The sequence below is a fragment of the Rutidosis leptorrhynchoides genome, chromosome 11, assembly GCF_046630445.1.
Source record: "Rutidosis leptorrhynchoides isolate AG116_Rl617_1_P2 chromosome 11, CSIRO_AGI_Rlap_v1, whole genome shotgun sequence".
Lineage (NCBI taxonomy): Eukaryota > Viridiplantae > Streptophyta > Magnoliopsida > Asterales > Asteraceae > Rutidosis > Rutidosis leptorrhynchoides.
In genome coordinates this window covers 118,205,138-118,226,015 of record NC_092343.1, presented here as the reverse complement: position 1 = coordinate 118,226,015, position 20,878 = coordinate 118,205,138, and the positions used below count along the sequence as shown (strand labels likewise).

The following is a 20,878-nucleotide window of genomic DNA, read 5'->3' as shown; positions in this document are numbered from 1 at the left end:
GAAATAATAAAACGATTAAGTAAAAGAAAATCCTCAACCAACCGACCAAGGTTAATTATGGTCAATGGTGTTTCCGCCAAGGAAGCAAAATATTGGGAGGATTACCAATTCTCCGATGAATCGGATTCCGACGAGAATTCCGATGATGTTATAGAAATTACCCCAACTGAATTTAAAAAGGCAAAAGAAAATAATAAGGGAAAGGGCATAAAAATAGAGAAATCTAATTCCAACCCCGATGAACTTTATATGTATCGTCAACCCCCGAAGTCCTTAAGTTGTAACAATGACCCGGGAACCTCTAAACCACCAGGTTTTTCTAAACCAATGTGGATAACGACGGCTCGTATTAGGGGAACATCATATATCCCTAGAAATTTGGCAAAACGAACCAAAACCGAAGAAGAAGAAACAAGCGAGTCGGAATAAGATAGTTGTATTCGTGTGGTGTAATATATGTAATATAGTGTGCTTATGCTTTATGATATATGTAAAAATTGCTTGTATTAATAAGTATTTTTTTTTATGAATCTAACTCTTGTCTATTTTACAGTATAAAACACAAAATGGATAGACAACCCAATATTTTAATAGACCTACCCGGAGACATGATTGATGAAATCTTGTCTAGAGTCGGTCAGAATTCTTCGGCACAACTATTTAAGGCGAGATCAGTTTGTAAGACATTCGAAGAACGTTCCAAGAATGCCTTGGTTTATAAAAGGCTTTCGTTCGAAAGATGGGGGATATCACATTGGGAAATCCATAAGTTACGATGTGTTTACTTTGACGCATATATTGCGGGGAACCCAAATGCTATTTTACGCAATGGGTTAAGAAATTATTTTGACTCAATATATCCGAATATTGGACTTCGTGATTTAGAAAAAGCAGCTAACATGCAACATAAAGAAGCATGTTATGCTTACGGATTAGTAATGTTCGCTTCTCACCAAAGTGAGAACAAGAACATCGGGCTACAACTATTAAACAAAATGTTTCCACAAGTGACGGAGTCGGTAATTGGGGTAAGAAATGAGGTTTTTAGATTGTTACGGGACTGTTGGACATTACGTAACCCTCGTCCCTTTGACGATGTTACAACACGCTGTCTTATCAACGGCCATAACGGTTATGTTCCACAAGACCAAGGATGGGAAGTAATCCTAGTAAAACCAGAATGCATGACTTGTTTCTGGACGTATGAATTACGTGTCTTTATTGCCTTTGCTGAACGACTTGTGTACTAGCTAGAATTATCTTCACAACCATCTTGTATCAAATTTATTGTGTGCTATATTTCATGCTATATGTAAAATAAGCGGTATTGTAAGTTTGTAAAATATTGTGTAAAAGTTTGAACGCGAAATATTATTATAATCAGTTTTTCATATAGAATTGTAGTAGTTGAATTGTATATTAGCTACTAAGTATGAACTTAATGGGTAGGTACTACCCGAATTTAAACTTATAAAACGCTAATATAAAGAAAAAGTTTTTATAAATGAGTTCATATTATGCTACGAAATACTATTAACTACTCTTAATATTCTGTATGATTAACTTGTTCCATTTGACTATTTTGAAGGAAATGGCACCGACTACTCGACACACCGTGAATATGAATGAAGAGGAATTCCGTACTTTTCTAGCTTCAAACAAAGCCGCAGTACAGGCTGCGCTACATACCAACAATAACCTTGGATCTAGCAGTACAGGAAATCGTGTAGGATGCACCTACAAAGAATTCACTGCCTGCAAACCTTTGGAATTTGATGGAACCGAAGGACCGATCGGATTGAAACGGTGGACCGAGAAGGTCGAATCGGTGTTTGCCATAAGTAAGTGTACTGAAGAGGACAAAGTGAAGTACGCTACGCATACCTTCACAGGTTCTGCGTTAACATGGTGGAATACCTATCTAGAGCAAGTGGGACAAGACGATGCGTACGCACTACCGTGGTCAGCATTCAAGCACTTGATGAACGAGAAGTACCGTCCCAGAACCGAGGTCAATAAGCTCAAGACAGAACTTAGAGGGTTACGAACCCAAGGATTTGATATTACCACGTACGAAATACGATTCACAGAATTGTGCCTATTATGTCCGGGAGCATTCGAAGATGAGGAAGAGAATATCGACGCGTTTGTGAAAGGATTACCAGAAAGAATCCAAGAAGATATAAGTTCACACGAGCCCGCCTCCATACAACAGGCATGTAGAATGGCTCACAAACTAGTAAACCAGATTGAAGAAAGAATTAAAGAACAGACTGCTGAAGAGGCCAATGTGAAGCAAGTCAAAAGAAAGTGGGAGGAAAACGGTGATAAGAATCACCAATACAACAACAACAGTAATTACAACAATAATCGCAACAATTATCCCAACAATCGCAACATCAATCGCAACTACAACAAACGGCCCAACAACAACAACAACAACAACAACAACAACAACAACAACAACAGCAACTACAACAATCATCCCAACAACAATAACAACCGCAACAACAACAACAACAATCAGAAGCAGCTATGCCAAAGGTGTGAAAAGTATCACTCGGGGTTCTGCACCAAATTTTGCAACAAGTGTAAAAGAAATGGTCATAGCGCGGCGAAGTGTGAGGTCTATGGACCAGGGGTTAACAGAACGAAAGGAACAAATGGTGTCAGAACGAGTAATGGCGGAGCAAGTAGTGTCGGAGCAAGTTATGCCAATGTAGTTTGTTATAAATGTGGAAAACTGGGCCACATTATTAGAAATTGCCCGAACCAGGAGAACACGAATGGACAAGGCCGCGGAAGAGTTTTCAATATTAATGCGGCAGAGGCACAAGAAGACCCGGAGCTTGTTACGGGTACGTTTCTTATTGACAATAAATCTGCTTACGTTTTATTTGATTCGGGTGCGGATAGAAGCTATATGAGTAGAGATTTTTGTGCTAAAATAAGTTGTCCATTGACACCTTTGGATAGTAAATTTTTACTCGAATTAGCAAATGGTAAATTAATTTCAGCAGATAATATATGTCGGAATCGAGAAATTAAACTGGTTAGCGAAACATTTAAGATTGATTTGATACCAGTAGAGTTAGGGAGTTTTGATGTGATAATCGATATGGACTGGTTGAAAGAAGTGAAAGCAGAGATCGTTTGTTACAAAAATGCAATTCGCATTATACGAGAAAAAGGAAAACCCTTAATGGTGTACGGAGAAAAGGGCAACACGAAGCTACATCTTATTAGTAATTTGAAGGCACAAAAACTAATAAGAAAAGGTTGATATGCTGTTCTAGCACACGTCGAGAAAGTACAAACTGAAGAAAAGAGCATCAATGATGTTCCCATTGCAAAAGAATTTCCCGATGTATTTTCGAAAGAATTACCGGGATTACCCCCACATCGATCCGTTGAATTTCAAATAGATCTTGTACCAGGAGCTGCACCAATAGCTCGTGCTCCTTAAAGACTCGCACCAAGTGAGATGAAAGAACTGCAAAGCCAATTACAAGAACTTTTAGATCGTGGTTTCATTCGATCAAGCACATCACCGTGGGGAGCTCCTGTTTTGTTTGTCAAGAAGAAAGATGGTACATTCAGGTTGTGTATCGACTACCGAGAGTTGAACAAACTTACCATCAAGAACCGCTACCCACTACCGCGAATCGATGACTTATTTGATCAACTACAAGGCTCGTCTGTTTATTCAAAGATTGACTTACGTTCCGGGTATCATCAAATGCGGGTGAAAGAAGATGATATTCCAAAGACTGCTTTCAGAACACGTTACGGTCATTACGAGTTTATGGTCATGCCGTTTGGTTTAACTAATGCACCAGCTGTGTTCATGGACCTTATGAACCGAGTGTGTGGACCATACCTTGACAAGTTTGTCATTGTTTTCATTGATGACATACTTATTTACTCAAAGAATGACCAAGAACACGGTGAACATTTGAGAAAGGTGTTAGAAGTATTGAGGAAGGAAGAATTGTACGCTAAGTTTTCAAAGTGTGCATTTTGGTTGGAAGAAGTTCAATTCCTCGGTCACATAGTGAACAAAGAAGGTATTAAGGTGGATCCGGCAAAGATAGAAACTGTTGAAAAGTGGAAAACCCCGAAAACTCCGAAACACATACGCTAGTTTTTAGGACTAGCTGGTTACTACAGAAGGTTCATCCAAGACTTTTCCAGAATAGAAAAACCCTTGACTGCATTAACGCATAAAGGGAAGAAATTTGAATGGAAGGATGAACAAGAGAAAGCGTTTCAGTTATTGAAGAAAAAGCTAACTACGGCACCTATATTGTCATTGCCTGAAGGGAATGATGATTTTGTGATTTATTGTGACGCATCAAAGCAAGGTCTCGGTTGTGTATTAATGCAACGAACGAAGGTGATTGCTTATGCGTCTAGACAATTGAAGATTCACGAGAAAAATTATACGACGCATGATTTGGAATTAGGCGCGGTTGTTTTTGCATTAAAGACTTGGAGGCACTACTTATATGAGGTCAAAAGTATTATATATACCGACCACAAAAGTCTTCAACACATATTTAATCAGAAACAACTGAATATGAGGCAGCGTAGGTGGATTGAATTATTGAATGATTACGACTTTGAGATTCGTTACCACCCGGGGAAGGCAAATGTGGTAGCCGATGCCTTGAGCAGGAAGGACAGAGAACCCATTCGAGTAAAATCTATGAATATAATGATTCATAATAACCTTACTACTCAAATAAAGGAGGCGCAACAAGGAGTTTTAAAAAGGGAAATTTAAAGGATGAAATACCCAAAGGATCGGAGAAGCATCTTAATATTCGGGAAGACGGAACCCGGTATAGGGCTGAAAGGATTTGGGTACCAAAATTTGGAGATATGAGAGAAATGGTACTTAGAGAAGCTCATAAAACCAGATACTCAATACATCCTGGAACGGGGAAGATGTACAAGGATCTCAAGAAACATTTTTGGTGGCCGGGTATGAAAGCTGATGTTGCTAAATACGTAGGAGAATGTTTGACGTGTTCTAAGGTCAAAGCTGAGCATCAGAAACCATCAGGCCTACTTCAACAACCCGAAATCCCGGAATGGAAATGGGAAAACATTACCATGGATTTCATCACTAAATTGCCAAGGACTGCAAGTGGTTTTGATACTATTTGGGTAATAGTTGATCGTCTCACCAAATCAGCACACTTCCTGCCAATAAGAGAAGATGACAAGATGGAGAAGTTAGCACGACTGTATTTGAAGGAAGTCATCTCCAGACATGGAATACCAATCTCTATTATCTCTGATAGGGATGGCAGATTTATTTCAAGATTCTGGCAGACATTACAGCAAGCATTAGGAACTCGTCTAGACATGAGTACTGCCTATCATCCACAAACTGATGGGCAGAGCGAAAGGACGATACAAATGCTTGAAGACATGCTACGAGCATGTGTTATTGATTTCGGAAACAGTTGGGATCGACATCTACCGTTAGCAGAATTTTCCTACAACAACAGCTACCATTCAAGCATTGAGATGGCGCCTTTTGAAGCACTTTATGGTAGAAAGTGCAGGTCTCCGATTTTTTGGAGTGAAGTGGGGGATAGACAGATTACGGGTCCGGAGATTATACAAGAAACTACCGAGAAGATCATCCAAATTCAACAACGGTTGAAAACCGCCCAAAGTCGACAAAAGAGCTACGCTGACATTAAAAGAAAAGATATAGAATTTGAAATTGGAGAGATGGTCATGCTTAAAGTTTCACCTTGGAAAGGCGTTGTTCGATTTGGTAAACGAGGGTAATTAAATCCAAGGTATATTGGACCATTCAAGATTATTGATCGTGTCGGACCAGTAGCTTACCGACTTGAGTTACCTCAACAACTCGCAGCTGTACATAACACTTTCCACGTCTCGAATTTGAAGAAATATTTTGCTAAAGAAGATCTCACTATTCCGTTAGATGAAATCCAAATCAACGAAAAACTTCAATTCATTGAAGAACCCGTCGAAATAATGGATCGTGAGGTTAAAAGACTTAAGCAAAACAAGATACCAATTGTTAAGGTTCGATGGAATGATCGTAGAGGACCCGAGTTCACCTGGGAGCATGAAGATCAGATGAAGAAGAAATACCCGCATCTATTTCCAGAAGATTCGTCAACAACTTCAACAGCTTAAAATTTCGGGACGAAATTTATTTAACGGGTAGGTACTGTAGTGACCCGAACTTTTCCATGTTTATATATATTAATTGAGATTGATATTTACATGATTAAATGTTTCCAACATGTTAAGCAATCAAACTTGTTAAGACTTGATTAATTGAAATATGTTTCATATAGACAATTGACCACCCAAGTTGACCGGTGATTCACGAACGTTAAAACTTGTAAAAACTATATGATGACATATATATGGATATATATATAGTTAACATGATACTATGATAAGTAAACATATCATTAAGTATATTAACAATGAACTACATATGTAAAAACAAGACTACTAACTTAATGATTTTTAAACGAGACATATATGTAACGATTATCGTTGTAAAGACATTTAATGTATATATATCATATTAAGAGATATTCATACATGATAATATCATAATAATATAATAATTTAAAATCTCATTTGATATTATAAACATTGGGTTAACAACATTTAACAAGATCGTTAACCTAAAGGTTTCAAAACAACACTTACATGTAACGACTAACGATGACTTAACGACTCAGTTAAAATGTATATACATGTAGTGTTTTAATATGTATTTATACACTTTTGAAAGACTTCAATACACTTATCAAAATACTTCTACTTAACAAAAATGCTTACAATTACATCCTCGTTCAGTTTCATCAACAATTCTACTCGTATGCACCCGTATTCGTACTCGTACAATACACAGCTTTTAGATGTATGTACTATTGGTATATACACTCCAATGATCAGATCTTAGCAGCCCATGTGAGTCACCTAACACATGTGGGAACCATCATTTGGCAACTAGCATGAAATATCTCATAAAATTACAAAAATATGAGTAATCATTCATGACTTATTTACATGAAAACAAAATTACATATCCTTTATATCTAATCCATACACCAACGACCAAAAACACCTACAAACACTTTCATTCTTCAATTTTCTTCATCTAATTGATCTCTCTCAAGTTCTATCTTCAAGTTCTAAGTGTTCTTCATAAATTCTACAAGTTCTAGTTACATAAAATCAAGAATACTTTCAAGTTTGCTAGCTCACTTCCAATCTTGTAAGGTGATCATCCAACCTCAAGAAATCTTTGTTTCTTACAGTAGGTTATCATTCTAATACAAGGTAATAATCATATTCAAACTTTGGTTCAATTTCTATAACTATAACAATCTTATTTCAAGTGATGATCTTACTTGAACTTGTTTTCGTGTCATGATTCTGCTTCAAGAACTTCGAGCCATCCAAGGATCCGTTGAAGCTAGATCCATTTTTCTATTTTCCAGTAGGTTTATCCAAGGAACTTAAGGTAGTAATGATGTTCATAATATTATTTGATTCATACATATAAAGCTATCTTATTCGAAGGTTTAAACTTGTAATCACTAGAACATAGTTTAGTTAATTCTAAACTTGTTCGCAAACAAAAGTTAATCCTTCTAACTTGACTTTTAAAATCAACTAAACACATGTTCTATATCTATATGATATGCTAACTTAATGATTTAAAACCTGGAAACACGAAAAACACCGTAAAACCGGATTTACGCCGTCGTAGTAACACCGCGGGCTGTTTTGGGTTAGTTAATTAAAAATTATGATAAACTTTGATTTAAAAGTTGTTATTTTGAGAAAATGATTTTTATTATGAACATGAAACTATATCCAAAAATTATGGTTAAACTCAAAGTGGAAGTATGTTTTCTAAAATGGTCATCTAGACGTCGTTCTTTCGACTGAAATGACTACCTTTACAAAAACGACTTGTAACATATTTTTCCGACTATAAACCTATACTTTTTCTGTTTAGATTCATAAAATAGAGTTCAATATTAAACCATAGCAATTTGATTCGCTCAAAACGGATTTAAAATGAAGAAGTTATGGGTAAAACAAGATTGGATAATTTTTCTCATTTTAGCTACGTGAAAATTAGTAACAAATCTATTCCAACCATAACTTAATCAACTTGTATTGTATATTATGTAATCTTGAGATACCATAGACACGTATACAATATTTCAACCTATCATGTCGACACATCTATATATATTTCGGAACAACCATAGACACTCTATATGTGAATGTTGGAGTTAGCTATACAGGGTTGAGGTTGATTCCAAAATATATATAGTTTGAGTTGTGATCAATACTGAGATACGTATACACTGGGTCGTGGATTGATTCAAGATAATATTTATCGATTTATTTCTGTACATCTAACTGTGGACAACTAGTTGTAGGTTACTAACGAGGACAGCTGACTTAATAAACTTAAAACACCAAAATATATTAAAAGTGTGGTAAATATATTTTGAACATACTTTGATATATATGTATATATTGTTATAGGTTTGTGAATCAACCAGTGGCCAAGTCTTACTTCCCGACGAAGTAAAAATCTGTGAAAGTGAGTTATAGTCCCACTTTTAAAATCTAATATTTTTGGGATGAGAATACATGCAGGTTTTATAAATGATTTACAAAATAGACACAAGTACGTGAAACTACATTCTATGGTTGAATTATCGAAATCCAATATGCCCCTTTTTATTAAGTCTGGTAATCTAAGAATTAGGGAACAGACACCCTAATTGACGCGAATCCTAAAGATAGATCTATTGGGCTTAACAAACCCCATCCAAAGTACCGGATGCTTTAGTACTTCGAAATTTATATCATATCCGAAGGGTGTCCCGGAATGATGGGGATATTCTTATATATGCATCTTGTTAATGTCGGTTACCAGGTGTTCACCATATGAATGATTTTTATCTCTATGTATGGGATGTGTATTGAAATATGAAATCTTGTGGTCTATTATTATGATTTGATATATATAGGTTAAACCTATAACTCACCAACATTTTTGTTGACGTTTTAAGCATGTTTATTCTCAGGTGATTATTAAGAGCTTCCTCTGTCGCATACTTAAATAAGGACGAGATTTGGAGTCCATGCTTGTATGATATTGTGTAAAAACTGCATTCAAGAAACTTATTTTGTTGTAACATATTTGTATTGTAAACCATTATGTAATGGTCGTGTGTAAACAGGATATTTTAGATTATCATTATTTGATAATCTACGTAAAGCTTTTTAAACCTTTATTGATAAAATAAAGGTTATGGTTTGTTTTAAAATGAATGCAGTCTTTGAAAAACGTCTCATATAGAGGTTAAAACCTCGCAACGAAATCAATTAATATGGAACGTTTTTAATCAATAAGAACGGAACATTTCACAATAGCTTTTAGTTTACCTCTTAGCTATAATCTAGGTAATCTGTATCAACCAACTATCATTCCGCCAAGGATAGTTGTGATTCTTTGTGATTCAATCAATAAAGAATAATCGTTGAAAATTACATGTGACTCTAGTTAATCTTCATGTTTGAATACTAATCGTGTTTAACTGTTAAGTTAATTAAAAGAAATTGTATTCACCCCCCCCCCCCCCCCTACAATACTCCTATTGTTATTAAGGGACCAACACTCAATAATGATAAAACTCTATTTATCAAACTCATATTCGTCATGAAAACATTCTTATTGTTAGCTATGACGACCTCGATCAAATTTCGGGGACGAAATTTCTTTAACGGGTAGGTACTGTGACGACCCGGAAATTTCCGACCAAATTTAAACTAAACTCTTAATATGATTTCGAAACGATAAGCAAAGTCTATAATGTTGAGTCTCAGAAACTTTGAAACTATGTTCATACATTCAATTAACCTTTAGTCATTTCCGACGATTCACGAACAATTGTGTGTAATTAAATTTGTAAATATAAATGAAAGTATACATATAATAATAAATAGAAATAATAAAACATAATTTAAACATTTAAGTAAAATATGTAAAATAAGACATAAAGTAATGAATATATATATATATATATATATATATATATATATATATATATATATATATATATATATATATATATATATATATATATATATATATATATATATATATATATATATATATGACTTCTATATATACAGTTAATATTATATTGTAATGTATAAAAATGTAAAAGAATATATAGAATAATTAAATGAATATATATATATATATATATATATATATATATATATATATATATATATATATATATATATATATATATATGAATCCTATACATAAGTAATATTAATATTGTAATAGATATATATACATATATAAGTGATAAATATCAAGGATTCAATATATGATATAATTGGTAAATATGATATAATTAATAAATTGTAATAAAATTACAACTTTGAATATAATTGTTATATTAATATTATTATAAGTATTTTTTTCATTAATGTCAATGTTAATATTAATATTAATATTTGTATTATTAATATATATATATGGATAATTTGATAATTATAAGTTGTTATATCATTATTATTATTAATATTATTAATATCATTAATAAAATTAATATTATTATAACTAATATTATTATTAGTATCATTAATAATATTATTATCCTCAAATACACCAAAATTATTATTGTGACTTATTATTATTGCTCGTATTATTATCATTATTATTGGATTCATTATTATTATTAATATTAATGTTCAATATTAATGTTTGTATTATTAATAACATTATATCCCTTTAATATATAGAATGCTGATATAATCAGATATGCAATATATTAAACAGATATATATACAAATTACATATACAGTTACATATAAATATATACATATATAAAACACAGAATAATAAATAAACATATATATATATATATATATATATATATATATATATATATATATATATATATATATATATATATATACGAATACAGGAGATTAAATGGGGATGTATTCAGTTTACTTTCACGAATCCAGTTTCCATCCTTTTCAACTGTATTTAATTTGTACTTCTGTATCTAATTACTGATATTAATCCAACAATTTGTACAATTCTGTTAACAATCTCCATCATCTTTTTATTATTTTAATTTAATTCTCTGTACCTGATGATTCTGCATATCGAGCTTATTGCTATAAAACAATTGAGTTGCTCGACGCTATTCACAAAGTCATCCACTTATCCATTTTCACTGTCACAAAATTATTACAGCTAATATACGATTGAATTTAACAGAAAAATCAACATTACAGCTCGTTCTTCTCTGTTCTTAACTTTTTTTTGCCAAAACTCGAATTCAAACCCAATTTCAAAAAGTATTAATGCAAAGTGGTTAGGAATCGCTCACTTAAACTTCCTGCAAAGTTTCAAATTCCAATTCGTCCTATCGAATCCAAATTTTGAAGTCAAACTTTAAATTTTAAAAAGTCAACGAATATGTTCATCTAAAATTCGAACTGGTTTTGATGTTTTTGAGTCAATTGATGATTCCAATAGTTTCTATGTATGATTAGTAAACTTTTTCGTGTTATAATCTTTAGTTATAATATTATAAAAATCGAAAATCATTTTTTTGTGTTATAAACAGCGATAGCAGCTTGCTGCTCTTTTTATTTTTTATTATTTTTTTTTTTTGTTTGATTTAAATAAATCGTCCAACTTAAGTTATTTATAAATTAATTTCAACTCCTAAATCGAATTGTAGTTCACGGTTAAGAATTAGTTTGATTTTGATTAATTGTGGAGAAGAAGATGAACTTGGTTTAATAGATAAAAGAAATTAGAAACAGTATAATATCAGAAAAAAGGTCGCGGATTGATGGTTAATGGGTGTGTGGTATGATCGGGAGGTCTCGGGTTCGAGCCCAGCTTGGTGCAATCTTTTTAAAACTGACTCCTAAGGTAGTTTTTATACTTTTAAAAATTATTATTATTATTATTATTATTATTATTATTATTATTATTATTATTATTATTATTATTATTATTATTATTGTTGTTGTTTTTACTGTTAGTATTGAAATTCGTATAATTGTTATTATCATTACCAAAACAAGTAGTAAATATTATTATGATTATAATTGCAAAAATGTATATTATTATTATTATTGTCAAGATATGTATCATTATAACTATCATACTACAATTTATTATTATTATCATTAAATATTAGTATTATCATCATATTTATAATTATTATTATAAAAAATGATTATCAATATCAATATGGTTAATATTATTATTAGGGTTAAGTTAATTATTTGTATTACTATAATAATTCAATTACATATTATTATCATTAAAATGAGTATCATCATCATAATTATAATTATTATTATCATCATTAATATTAATAAGATTATTATTATTATTATTACCACTAAATATGAGTATAAGTATTATTTATATTATTATGAGTAATAGTACTATGTAATTACTAAAATCAGTATCATAACTATTAGTAACAGTAAAATTAATATCTTAGAGTTATTATTATTAATATAACTATTAATGTCACTAATAAAATTATTAACATTATTATCTTTATTAGGAATATTAAGTATTATAATCATTTTTACCACTATTAATATTATTTTGGTATTATTATAACTACTATTATTAATATGCAAATGATATATTTAATACATATAACATAGCAAAAATTAATATTTAATTATATACAAAATGAATATATGAAACATATATATATATATATATAGTATTAATATAAAAAGAATATAACTAATAAATTTATATTTTTCGATTACAATTATGTATATTAAAAAATATACAAATGATATAGGTTCGTGAATCCGAGGTCAACCCTGCATTGTTCAATGTCGTCATATGTATTTTTACTATAAAATACAGTATTGTGAGTTTCATTACTCCCTTTTTAAATGCTTTTGCAAAATATATTTTTGGGACTGAGAATACATGCGCTGCTTTTATAAATGTTTTACGAAATAGACACAAGTACTTAAAACTACATTCTGTGGTTGGATTATTAAACCGAATATCACCCTTTTTAGTCTGGTAATCTAAGAATTAGGGAACAGAAACCCTAATTGACGCGAATCCTAAAGATAGATCTATTAGGCCTAACAAACCCCATCCGGATTACGGATGCTTTAGTACTTCGATTTTATCATGTCCGATGAAAGTCCCGGAATGATGGGGATATTCTAGACGCGTTCTGTTAATGTCGGTTACCAGGTGTTCACCATATGAATGATTTTTATCTCTATGCAGTTTATGCGAAATGCCTGATATGAGATGGATTTTTAATTCGCGGGTTACGCGTGTTATTTTGTACTCGGGTTACGTGTACAATTAAATATATGAAATCTTGTGGTCTATTAATGTGATGAAAATGATCGATTATGATAAACTAATGAACTCACTAACCTTTTGGTTGACACTTTAAAGCATGTTTATTCTCAGGTATTAAAGAAATCTACCGCTGTGCATTAGCTCATTTTAGAGATGTTACTTGGAGTCATTCATGGCATATTTCGAAAGACGTTGCATTCGAGTCATTGAGTTCATCAAGATTATTATTAAGTCAATTATAGTTGGATAGTGGATATTATGAAATGGTATGCATGCCTGTCAAATTTTCGATGTAAAGAAAATTTGTCTTTTAAAAACGAATGCAATGTTTGTAAAATGTATCATATAGTAGTCAAATACCTCGCGATGTAATCAACTATTGTGAATCGTTTATAACGTATATGAACGGGTCCCTTCATAATGTATTTTGGCATCAATTGTTAACTCATTTGACTACCCTTAGTAAACCATTTTTTATATATAGTTTTATCATACGTTAGTACATATGACTCAGATGTGCAGATTTTCATAGTGACAAACAAAAAATATGCATAAAATCCTACTTGGACATTTGCATAATAAGACCAACATCAAGTGACCTTCACGATTAATATATTTTCAACCAACTTCCACCATAGCTCTAGTAATTCAAAATACGAATTTTAAAATAGTGAAATTTATACAAGTCGTGTAACGCACAGACATTGCTTTCTAATAAAATAAGTGATTAGTCCATAATTCTCCTCACTAATACTCCGAGTAAAATACAATACAAGTGATTAGTCCATAATTCTCCTCACTAATACTCCGTAATAATTACGATATATAAAAATCTTTAATCAAATATAGCTAATAACAAAAAAAAAAAAAAAAACAATTAATCAAAAATGTTTATTTATCGTGTAGTTAAAAAAAAACAAAATAAAACGGAGTAAACATTTTTTACAAAAATAAAAAAAAAAAATTGTAGAAAAAGGCGGTTAAAGTATACGTGACAGAAAACGACACACGACGAATAACAAATCTGCTCCCTCACACCAATTCAACCAACTGAAACTCATACTGAATCTAGACTCCTCTACGACCACATTCATTCTTCCAACTTTTATCATCTCTCTCCCCTCACAACATTTCACATTCAACAGAAATTTCTCCAGTTTTATTTCTTCAATTCTTCAACTTCTATCCGTACTGATTATTTTTAAACCTTTTTTTCTTGAAGATAAATTGAAAATGAAAAGTATAAAAAAAGTAGAAAGTGTTAATAATAATGTTGAATATCATGTGATTCATAAACTTCCTCCTGGTGATAGTCCTTATGTCAGAGCCAAACATCTTCAGGTAAATCATCAACTTATTTTTTCTATTTATTTTATTGTTATTTTATTATTTATTGTTTATGTTTATGTATGTACGTGTTAAGTGCTTGCCGTTCAAAAAAAAAAAAAAAAAAAAAAAAAAAAAAATGTACGTGTTAAGTGATTTAATTGTGAAAACTGATAATTTGAAATTTTGTGAATCATAGAATTTTATATCTGTTTCATTTGCGTTTATGTATGTATGTAATCTGAATGTGTTTGATCATGTTTATACGGGAGATTTGATTAATTCGTTTGAGTTTTACTCGTATATCGTTAATTAGGATGATAATATTTATTTTAATAGCTAATTATAGAAGTATTAGATAAAATATTACGGAGTAATAGTTAATTTTGAGTGATTATGCTTGTAATTAGTACTGATTCTGTACATTATTAATTTTTAATTTTGGAAAATTAAAATGCGGGAGAAATAAGTTAAGAATTTGAGGAAATGATTGCTTTGTGGAGAAGCAATATCGTAATACTTAACGCGTGTGTTGGTTCCGGGTCTCATTATACATACCATTTTTTTAACGGAATAAAGTGGATATTAATAATTATTAATTATTAATTAAGTGTTTAAAAAGGGTCATTGATAACCTGATTAAGTTATGTTATCTTAATAATAATATTAATAGTAGTCGCCCTCTCAATATCGTTAATATATAATATCACGTATATTTTCTATTTACAATCTATCACATACTGTGAGCATGAGTTGGTTATTGTTCAAAATTGAACTTATGACTAAAACATCTAGCAATTTTTAAACAAAAGTAATTTGGTAAAGGTTTATTTAGAGGCCCTTGAATATACGGAAGTCGAATTAATAAGTAATGATTTATCAGCTTACCATTTCAACCTATTAATCATTCTATTTAATAGCAGAGTGACACATCAAATAATCAAGTATCTTAGCATTGATATATCTATCTTTATCTGGTCATGAAAAGAATACTATAGGGTGTTTCTGAATCTAGACGCATATTCGATTGCCTAAACTGCACACCCTTATACACATGTATATGTTTATACGTCAATAATTAATGATTGAAATTTGGAGGACATATATTTTGTAGGCTGTGTTCGGTGGCACTGCATGTTTTTACATTTCCCGTTCCTCATTTTTAGCTTAGAGTTTTTTATGTGTAATAATTTTGTTACACATATAGACACATACACCTGATCAAACAATGGGGGAAAAAGGAGAGAGTAACATGACCCACTTCACCAGTAACTTCCTTTGTTTGTAAGCTAAATAAGTAAATATCAGTTAGAAAGGCTGTTGGATCAAACTTTCCCATCACATATCACACCAACCATAAATTAAGTATTGAATCATTGAAGAAAATTAGTAGAATCTTACAAAAATGGTTTGGTATGTTTCAATGTACCAAGTATTACTTTGTAACTATGTTAAGATATATTGGCTAGGGTCTTGACAGCGTATTTTGGATGGTTAGAAAAAGGGTTAGAAACAGTCACGGGGTAATGTGATTAGGCCGTGTCTAAAAAAAATAACTGCCATGTCCGGTTAGGCTGAACAAGAAATACATTAGCCGTTACGTATGTAGAACTACTTTGTCTTAAAGTTTACTTCTGTACTATTACTTTGTCTTATATATCCTTCTATCATGTTTTATAATAACATTCAACGTTAAGTTTAAATCTACGTATTGTTATAAATTGGAAGACATGACGTGCTTGACTAACGGTTCGACATTCCGCTTACAATATACATACACCACCAATATTATCCGAACACCACTAAACATGCTTTATACCGTTGTACTGTACGTCTGTACCACACTCTAAAAACAGGTTTAGTAGTGTATGGATAAATTTTTGTGGTGTATAGATCACTCCCCATAATCTTGTGTTTACCTTGAAAAGTGTTACCCATTAGTTGCTTATATCTATTATGTCAAACTGTTTTATATATTTGTAACAAATTATTATAGTGTGTACCAGTATTTTTAATGATTTATAATAAAAGATTAGTTGTGACGTCCAGAATTGAATTTAAGAACGATTATTCTTTAGGACGCCCATTTGCTAACAGTTTAATTGTTTTGATTAATAACAGCTGGTCGAAAAGGATCCTGATGGAGCAATACTCCTGTTTTGGGAGGCCATTAATGCTGGAGATAGAGTTGATAGTGCCTTAAAAGACATGGCAGTCGTTATGAAACAACAAGATAGAGCCGAAGAAGCAATACAACTTATTAGATCTTTCAGGGACCGTTGCTCCAAACAAGCTCAAGATTCACTAGACAATGTCCTTATCGACTTATACAAGGTACGTGAATATTACAAACAAGTACTTTACATTTCGTTTAGCATTAAGATACTAACTTTGCTAGAAAACCGAGCTGATATTTTCCTGTTTGCATTATTGTTCTAAAACTTGAATAATTTCACTAAAGGTGACAATTTTGACCCATTTAGTCGTGAATGGCCGATTTGAGTTGTCTTCAATCTTACTTGTGAATGTGTATAAGTTGTTCATTATGTTTTTTAGTGAATGAATTTCACTGTTTTGTAGAAATGTGGCAAATTAGATGAGCAAATTGAACTTTTGAAGCAGAAGCTTCGGATGATATATCAAGGAGAAGCATTTAATGGAAAACCAACAAAAACTGCTCGTTCTCATGGAAGAAAATTCCAAGTTACAGTCAAACAAGAGACATCAAGGATACTGGTAATAACAAGTTACTACATTAAAATTTAACGTTGGTACTAGAGGTTCCAAAATGGGCGGGTCAGATGGGCTGGGTTAACAATGGTAGTATTTCGTACATGTTGGGTTGGTTTACGGAAATTTTTTTGAAACTGTTTGAGGCAATCCATTTGCAGCTAACATGTCGTAATTTATATGAATGAGTCGATCTTTAATAGTTAAAAAATGAAAGGTTGAATTCTAAATTTAACCTTGGAATGATGTAATGCAGGGTAATTTAGGGTGGGCATATTTGCAGCTAAAGAACTTTGCAGCAGCAGAAGCTGTATATCGAAAAGCTCAAGAAATAGACCCCGACGCTAACAAAGCCTGCAATTTATGCCTTTGCTTAATCAAACAAGGTCGATATGTAGAGGCCAATATGGTTCTTCGAGACGTATTGCAGGGTAAACTTTCAGGTTCGAATGACCCCAAGTTAATGAGCCGTACAAAGGAGCTAATTCAGGAGCTAGAACCATGGCAGTTGGCTGAGGTGCACCCTGGTCCTAGCCATGGGTCAGTAACCTTTGAAGATGCTTTTATTGAAGGGTTAGATCAGTTAATAAACCAATGGACTCCGTTGAGGTCAAGAAGACTTCCGGTATTTGAAGAGATAGAGATATCAACACATAGAGATCAACTAGCTTGTTGATCGATTTTGATGGTGTGGTTGTTAGCCAATAACTCAATTTTTGTTGAGATAAACTGACGGGCGTATAATTACTAATAATCGATCTTTGTATGTATGGATTGTGTGTATATATATCAAGTGTAAACTGCCAAGGGAAGTAGGCATATAAATAATAAGAATGTAATATTCCTTTTTGTGGTAGTGTATAATGTTGTTGTGCTTTCACTAATGTGTATTATCAAGTACTTAACTTTAAAAACATCATTGATTAAGATACAATATGAACATACAGGATCCAAATATACAAAACTCCTAGGTCCTAAGGGACAAACAATGTAAAATTAAGAAAGAAAAAACAAAACAGAGAATAATTAGGTGTGATATAGAAGATATACATGATTAAAGGTTATGTTGATCTTCAAAAGCACCTTAAGTTGTTGCAAATTGAGAGAATAATCAGCAGAATTAGAACTATAATAATACTGAAAACTATGAGTTTAATCTTCATATTTTGAATCCACATCTTCCTTTTCATCTTGGTTCCTTGTTTCTTGAAATCATTTGCCTAAAACAAGAAAACAGTAGTAATCCAATAAAAATTGAAACTTTTAGTATAACATATCCAAATGATCAAATTTAGTGTCAGTTAACTGTTGGCATGTGTCGAAAGTATATACATGTTGAAAATTCCCTAGTGGTAATTATTAGAGGTGGCAAAATAGGTTTCTGGTCAAGAAACATAAGTTGGCGGACGTATAAACTATATATCATCATTCATCAACAAGGATTTTTTTAACAATTATTAACGACAACCCCTAGGGCTGTCATTAAAATACAAAAAAGTATTGTACATAGCGGTTACATTTTTTTATGGGAAATTTTATTTTTGAACTTATGGCTGTTAACAGAACAATTTGGTTATGTTACACAAACCTGATTGCGAAGGTTGTCAGTTTTATCGACCAACAGTTCAATCTTCTCTCCACGATCAAGTACCTGCACACACCTCACTTTTTACTATCTTGATCACCGTACATAATCACAACGTACGATACCATCAACAAAATTTACCTAAACCGGATGTATTCCTACTAGTACTATTCTTAAAAATAAAAATAAAAAATAAAAATAAAAAACATTCCCTACTAGTGAAGATTACCTTCTCAATGTTATCCATCATAACACCCTTAACTTCAGAAACCTGCGCTTTCACCTTAGCAATCTTATCGATCTCTTCAGGATGAGTAGCACAGTATACCATCTGCTCCTTCATTTTTGGCCTAAAATACACCAAATTCCACTAAAAACATCACCAAAAATACTAAACACTTGAATTAAATCGTGTATAAATATAAATTTAAGTACCCAAATGATTTGCTTAAGCTCTTGGCAGCAGCAGTTGAAGCTTTCCCGCCTGCATATTTCTTATTAAAGTCGTCCTTAATACGTTCTAAAAACCCTATTGGAAGGTTCCTGCCAGCAGACTCGACTGCAACGATGCAAAATACTGCAACAAACCAGCATATAAAGGTTAAGTAAATGCATAATTCTAACCTTATGCATTTAGGTTCTCCCAAAAGCATGCATTTATACCTACTATTATCTGATTTATAACAAACCAATTGGTACCGAATTTTTTCTAATAACATTAACGATGGTCAAATTTATTCTTTGCAAGACATGTAGACTTCACTTGTTTCAGGATAATACTGGCTTAATCAAACCAAAATGTAAAAAAAATAAAAAAAATAAAAAATAAAAAAATCCGAGGAAAAAAGATTGGCCCGGGTAACCTGAACAATGAAAACCTCGGCCGTTTTCACAACATAGTTTTTCCTACCATTGTATGTAATTCTGATGCAATTAACGTAATAATGATGTTACAATAATTGCATCAAGAACGTAGGTAAATGGTAATACAAAACGTAAGGTAGTATTTTGTGATTGACACACAAATATAACAAAATAGAAAGGATAATTACTCACCATATCCATTATCAATAAGGTAATTGAAAGTATAGCCATCACAATTATACGTAAAACGGTTGCTATTTTCAGGAAGTTTTTGAAGACATTGGCTCGCAACGGTTGTAAAATTTCCCTTGAATTCGGTATACTCAGCAAGGATTACCGTCCCTCGAGCCACAAAGCTGTATATCAAGGATTTTTGTCCCATTTCTTGTTCTCCAAAACCCTAAAGTTTCAAAATTTTCAAAAGCAAAAATGTTAAAGCATGCAATTGATGATATAATATGGTTGATCATGCATTCATATCATTCGAATTTTTGCAGTTTCTGTTGATATGAAAGATGGGAATTTTAGATGAAAGATCATCTTAATTTGTGAATGGAAAAATTGTTGGCAATGAAAAAAAAAAACATAGGGATAAATTATGTGAACCAATTTGTGTTTGTATTGATGGTTATGGTGCAATGGTGAATATGTGTACAAGAGAAATAAATATGTTTTGATTTTATGATTTTTTTTTTTTTTTTTTTTTTTGAAAAGCAAGATAATTTTATTGATAAAGAAATGATACAACGAGGATTATAACATGAGTAACACTAATTTGAGCGAAACTCGAGGACTTATACTAGATATAAAGTAAGAGACTAACAAGATGTAGAATACTCTGATTTCGGAGCAGTATTATCAAACTTAACATCAATCACCATTTCCCTCATCATCTACTAATACATAAAAAGGATTGTTTGTTTCAA

The 20,878-nt window shown here is 31.8% G+C and overlaps 2 protein-coding genes across 2 annotated transcripts; one reads left to right on the top strand and one right to left on the bottom strand.

The window, feature by feature from the left end:
* The first annotated feature begins 14,543 nt into the window (after positions 1-14,543).
* Positions 14,544-18,351, top strand: LOC139877311 (protein SULFUR DEFICIENCY-INDUCED 2). Its single transcript, XM_071864720.1, has 4 exons — positions 14,544-14,788; positions 16,895-17,107; positions 17,354-17,509; positions 17,760-18,351. Exons 1-4 carry the CDS (start codon positions 14,681-14,683, stop codon positions 18,177-18,179), a joined length of 897 nt encoding a protein of 298 aa, XP_071720821.1. The 5' UTR covers positions 14,544-14,680; the 3' UTR covers positions 18,180-18,351.
* Positions 18,352-18,576: 225 nt separating this feature from the next.
* LOC139876643 (putative vesicle-associated membrane protein 726) lies at positions 18,577-20,450 on the bottom strand. The gene is made up of 5 exons (XM_071863997.1): positions 20,145-20,450; positions 19,524-19,665; positions 19,318-19,438; positions 19,092-19,154; positions 18,577-18,723 (listed from the first exon to the last, which is right to left on the bottom strand). The coding sequence occupies exons 1-5, from the start codon at positions 20,332-20,334 to the stop codon at positions 18,577-18,579; spliced, it is 663 nt and encodes a 220-aa protein (XP_071720098.1). The 5' UTR covers positions 20,335-20,450.
* Positions 20,451-20,878: the final 428 nt, after the last annotated feature.